Source organism: Corapipo altera, unplaced genomic scaffold (assembly GCF_003945725.1).
Source record: "Corapipo altera isolate COAL_440 unplaced genomic scaffold, ASM394572v1 180, whole genome shotgun sequence".
In the NCBI taxonomy this organism is placed as follows: domain Eukaryota; kingdom Metazoa; phylum Chordata; class Aves; order Passeriformes; family Pipridae; genus Corapipo; species Corapipo altera.
The window spans coordinates 4,869,708-4,875,707 of NW_020884915.1; the positions used below are offsets into that span (position 1 = coordinate 4,869,708).

At 39.0% G+C, this 6,000-nt stretch overlaps 1 protein-coding gene across 5 annotated transcripts in view; it reads left to right on the top strand.

The window, feature by feature from the left end:
- The window catches only part of ATE1 (arginyltransferase 1), a 74,654-nt gene extending 69,020 nt beyond the window's left edge, over positions 1-5,634 (top strand). For all 5 annotated transcript variants that reach the window (XM_027655220.1, XM_027655221.1, XM_027655218.1 and 2 more), the window contains exon 12: positions 2,520-5,634. In XM_027655220.1, the coding sequence (XP_027511021.1) occupies positions 2,520-2,698 (179 nt within the window). In that variant the 3' untranslated portion in view covers positions 2,699-5,634. The remainder of the gene's footprint in view (positions 1-2,519) is intronic.
- Positions 5,635-6,000: the final 366 nt, after the last annotated feature.

The window sequence follows — 6,000 nt, forward strand, 5'->3', positions numbered from 1 at the left end:
TTGCTGCCTTTCAAGGATCTGGAATGAACTTTAATGTGTAGAACCAATACAAATACAGTCAGTCAAACATAAATTTGTAAGACCAAGCATGTCTTCCTTTAAACTTTTCCTGATGATAAACTCATCACCAAGTCTCTCTATATGTAGTTTATGGACAGAACTTACTGTGTTCAGCTTAAAACATGTGTGAAGTATATTACAGTGGTTTTTTTTCAAGATAATGGTGTTTTCTGGATTGCTCTGGGAGAGCCTTCTCCTGCCTGAGGGTTGTGTTGTAAACCTGTCCAAGAAAGGGCTGATCTACAGCAGGGTTTGGCAAGCCCCACTTCTCCCCAGAGAGCACTTGGCTGTGGTGCTTAAATTTCCTAGAACCAAACTTGCTTGGTCATTCCAGCAGTTCCATGTGGCTGTAGAGCTGGAGCCAGAGTGGTTGCAAGGAGGTGATGAGTAAACGTGGAGTAGAGGGTGTAAATGCTGAGCAGCAAGACCAGAGTGCAGCTGAGCCAGGAAGGCTGCAGTGAGACCGAAGGTACAGTAGCTTTAGTTACTCAAAGAAATCAAATCTGGGGCCAGGAGCACTGCAAGCCAAAAGATGAACTCATCCAGAGCATCAGGCTTTGGGACCATTTGAGATCAATGAGTATCAAACAGGGAGCAGTGAACGGCTTTGAAAGTGCTTTTGGCATGAAGCTGTGAAAGGCTGGGCTTGGCCTAAATCCATCTCAGGACACAAACTTACAGTCAGCCTAGAGGTGCAGTAAATATAGACTTTCCAATTTAAGGAGTTAAAATAACTTTACACTTGTGTCACCCACAGAAGATAAACTTGCAAATTTTTCCTTGGTGAACTTTCAGGAAGGAGGGGGATGTAACAGAAGAGGCAGAAGGGCTGGTAGTAAAACCAACCTGTTGGGATATCAGGAAGGTGTTGGCCACACATCAAAAACCTAATGGATTTCAAAGCAGGAGAGAAAGCCATAAAGTGTTTTTTGACTTGGTGTTTATCTAAAGCAATTGCCAAGAGTAATTAGTGCAGAGCACAATCTTAGCAAGTACTACTCAAATTTTCTTCCTTCAAACCATGTTTTCCTGGTTAAATCTTAAGAAACACATTGTGCTTTCATGTTAGGAATCAAAACACAGATAAAAGTAATGAAGTCATTCTAAACTTGCTAAAGCAGCCTTCATTAAGTTTCACATACTAAATTTCAGGCAATCAGCAGAAAACAGTTTATAAGCCATTTCTGTGGAAAATGAGGGCAGGTTCTTCAGAATGTCTTGCAAAGAAAAGCATTTCATGGCCTCCTTTGTCTTAAAGCGTAAAGAAGCACAAATTGAAAGCATAAAGAAGGCCCAAAAGGGAGTCTTTGCACAGTTTGTGTCCCCAAATACTATCATCCTAGTAAGCATCTCTTCCCCACTGCTGCTGTAGTTTAAATGGTTCTATTCTCAAACTCGTGTTTCAAGTTCTGTGTTTAAGTTGACTCTTCCATTGCTGACTTTTTAAACCTGATGCTCTGAGAAGTCCAAGGTTTCTTTTACCAGTATTTTGTAATAATTTTATTAATTCATCCTGAAGTGGCCTCAGGTGTGTGGCGTATTCTCTGACTTTCTGTGAAGAGTTTTCTAGCACTGTAGAGTCAGTTTTTGTGACACAGAGCTGCTATATAACATTGTTGTTGTTGTTGTTGTTGTTGTTATTATTATTCAGCAGCATGAGCATCAGTTGCATTAATAAAAATAACGAGGTTTTAACTTGTTCAGTGATGTTCTTATGTGTTACACTCTGGATAAATTAAGTCACGAGGGATCTGTATATGAGGTTGACAAGATTCCACTATGGTGTGTGTATCTTTGAAGAGTAATTCCTTTGAAGAGGAATTGTGTCACTAACCCACCCAGTTAGTGCTTGCACAGCTCTGTCAGTCCACAGAGCTTGGGATGGACTTGAAATAAGGGCATGTAAGCTCAGTGTACTAGGGAAACCCAGAAACCAGTATAAATGAGGGGGGAAAAAGATTGGGGCTGGAGGGACAGAGAGTTTGACCTGGGAAGGCAGTTTATTGCCCGATGCTTACCTAAGGCAAACAGCCTGGAGGTTGCTGGTTTTAATCCACTTTTCCCAGTTTGCTGGTGGATTTGGCAAGGGTTGCAGTAATGGCAAGTCTCTTCTGGTCAGTTCTGTTGGCAAGTCTTTGCCAGGTAGGGTTTCACTTCTGGCAGTGGGCTCCAGCGAGCATTAAATAAATGTGAATGTTTAAATACAGCAGTGGGGGCGTTTCAGAAATGCTGTATATCACCACTGGAAGTGTGTGATGCATGGTTTATTTTTTCACACACCGCAAACACAGGTTCTGTTTTCAGCCACGATTCAAGGAGAGTGCTCTATAGCTCAGCTCTGCTTTTCATCTGCAGATTAGTCTCCTTACTTCCATGCAGTTTTCATTATGCATTCTGAAGTTAGTGGCATAAATTAAGATCACATAACTAATTTTCGTGCTCTCTGGCTCCCTTTGCAGTGGATGAAGGTCGCCTGAAGGAGCTGGGCAGGGTGAGGGTGCTTCACAAGAGGACCGTGATGCCTTACAGCGTGTACAAGAAGAGGAGGAAGGGGCCAAGCGACGAAGCCAACGTTCAGCAATATGCAAGTTTGGTTGGACAGACCTGTTCAGAAAGAATGTTGCTGTTCAGAAGTTGAGGAATCGTTAAATGGCATTTCAATGGCGCTACTTTTGATTGCACTGCCACTGGATGATGTGTACTATAGTTGTGTGTTGGTGTGCCCACTCAAATAGCAGTCTGAAATACAGGTATATATCCAGGCTTATGTGAGTACATGGTACTGTGTATAAAGGCCAACTCCAATAAATCTTACAATACAGCAAGGCTTTAGCAATATAAGTTTAGAAAAACATGCTTGCAATATATTTTAATTAAGTAGTTCTAGCCTTTCTATGCATTAATAATTATTCTAAGTAAGCAAAATGAAAAACAGGTGTCTTTTTTTTTTTTTTTTTTTGGTAGAGACAGAAGTTGACTAAATCTAGATTAACAGGAATTAAATTACCAGTGTTCCCAAGTAGCACCTTGGATATCTGTCGTTAAAATTTGCCATGAAATTTATGCTCGCATTTGTACTCTCCTGAAACCTTGCAAGAGGATTGAAACGTGCTGTTACTTTCTAATGTGGAATCTGGCATGGTTTAATTTTATTTCAGTAGTATGTTTTAAAAAAAAGAAAACAAAACAGGAAGAAATTATTTTCACTGCTCATTCTTCATTTGTTCAAAGCAGTAGGTTGGTGTCTGAGGTCCTAGTGAGTGTAGGAGTTCATGGTAGGTTCTCAGTGGAAGGGGATGCAGTGCTTTGGAAAAACTTCCCCTTCAGAGAAGAAGCAGATCAGTTGCACTATAAATATACCAAAGATATGCAGCCAAGTGGCTCAATGTTTTTTGGTATAAGCCTTATCCTTTGTCTAAAGAGAGTGGGTATTTTAATGCACATCACTAATGTGAAATAGAGCTTGGGAGGTTTATCCTGTAGCTCTCAGTGCACATTTCAGAACTATGCTAAACAAAAAAAGAAGACATGAGGTACCACTGCTGGGTTTTGTTGCAGTTTTTTTTCTGCAGAATTGTATGGGAAGTCTTAATTATCCTATTCCTGTGTTTTTACTGACTGTTCTGTTTATGGTGCAGCAGCTCACGGGTTAACATCTTTAATACCATTTTAGTAAATACTTCTGTCATAAACACAGGAAGTTGTGATCCTTTATGAAAGCACTTTATTATCTCATATAGAATGTCTGTGTCCCTATCAAGTCATACAGGTTGTAGGAATTTGGGGAAATAACATTGTTGTATAATTCAGTAATGTATTACAACATGATAATGTTACCAATGCATTTGTGTTTCTTATCTTCTGGGATAACAGGAGCTGACATTTACCTTAAATCAACCTGAAGTTTCCTGTTAACCTTTGAACAAAGATTCTTATTGAAGGAGATGTGGGTGGTTTTCCCCCAGAAAGGAACCAAATTCTATTTTACTCTCTGAGAGTTACATCTCCTATCATTCATGGCCTTGACTGAATTTTAAACAGACAATTTTATTAATCATTAATTTTTACATGGAAAAGACACAAGAATCTGGAGAATCGAGTGCATTGCAGATGTAACTTTTTCCCCCTGTATCTGTTTGATCACTGTAATATTATCAGTATAGAGCACAGCTTTATACTGACAGTAACTTTAAAAAGGAATTTTATTTTTTATTAATTGGAGTGTATTGTATTGATCTACTGCCAGTCTGCAACAAAACTGGTCATTCCTCTCAGCATCATATCAGGTATGTGATTGTCTGTTGCCTGATACTGAGAAGTTTCTGTACCATCCAGTTTGTCCATGTCTTATCTAAACCTATTACTCATGAAGATTATTATGAAGAATTCCTTTCTGTGGAGAAAATCCTCTTGCCACTCAATGACTTGTCAAATGGTGTAACATTTTCTGCCTACACTGTGTGTTGAAAAGTGGTGATGCCCATATGGCTTGCAAGAAAAAATAAATGAGAAAACCTTTTTATATGATAAAAAAAGCAGTTCAGAGGCACTGAGAAATTCCTGTAGGACTTGCAAAATCTTAAAAGATTATCCAAACCATTTAATGATGGCCTCACTGAGCTCCTGGAGAAGTTTCTGTTAGATTTCAAGGGAGCAGACCTAATGTCCCCCCGAGAGCTCCATCTTTTTGTGCCCGTATTTGTTCCTGATATGCCTTGTATCACACTTTGATCTGATGCTCTGTTTCTCTTGGGGAGCTTTTAAGGACTGCAGTTAAAGAAAAGTGAGATAGATAAGTGTAAAACTGAAAATTGAGCACGGCTTGAAGTTGTCCTTAGCGTGACCACTCCAGGTAAATGACCATTTTTCTGTGAATTCTGAAATGGTGCTTTCGCTTCGTGACTCCACTGGAACTGCAGCCCCCCGGCAAACTGAGCTTCAGACTCTCACCCAACCCTAATATATATTTATATTTTAAAAAAAGTCAACGTTGAGATTAACTCCAACATTGAGTTCACCTGTAGTTTGCTGAGATCTGACTCACTTTAGTGTTATTTTAGAAGGAACCTGGTGCAGTGTTTTTAAGGACTGATACCTCTAACCCTCTTTTAGAAGGGGGATAGAGGCTGAGGATGAACTTCTGTAAATTTTGCCAGTGACTTCAGTGGAGCTGAAAATTCACCACCATTACAGTTTATTGAGGATGTTGTCATTGACAATTATTGAATTTAGAGATATTTAATTTAATACAAACTATTTTATAGGAGGGTTTTTGGTGTAGCTGGTTGGCAAGAGTTAATCCCCAACGTAAGGTTGCCTTGTTCTATCTTCTGTTGATAAATGAGCATTAAGTGGTGGTAAGAAAATGCAGAGTCGTGACCAGTGTTAAAAAATACCATTTTTTTGTTTTAATTGGAAATAAATGGGGAGCTTACTCATTTCTAGCATCAACAGATTTTGGTAAATGCAAAAGAACCCGCATGTTGAGTTTGGAATCGCTTTTCAGCAAGGCCTGTTTGACTTGCAACTGTAGAAAATAAAGTTATTTCCAGTCTCTGTGAATTATTACAAGAAGCAACAGCTCTGAGTGTGAGTTCTGTAATCATTTGTTGGGAATTCATTATCCTGGAGATTGACCAAATGTCCAGTGAACAACATTATCAAAGAGCCCATCAAAGAGTTATTGGAAAGGAAACTTTTGAAATCAGTGTTCAAAATCACGTTCAAAACACATGTCCACATTTTGGAACTGAGTTTTAGTTCTAGCTAGACAGAGTAATGAAGATATTATGCTTGAAATGTAATTTATACTTCTTGTCTGAGTAAAATAAAATTAAGTGGCTTTTCACAAATGGAGACTAGATAGGACTAGCTGTTTATTTGAGTTAGGCTGTACCATTCCTAGTTGGTTGAACAAAAACCTGTCTCTGAATAAAGGAG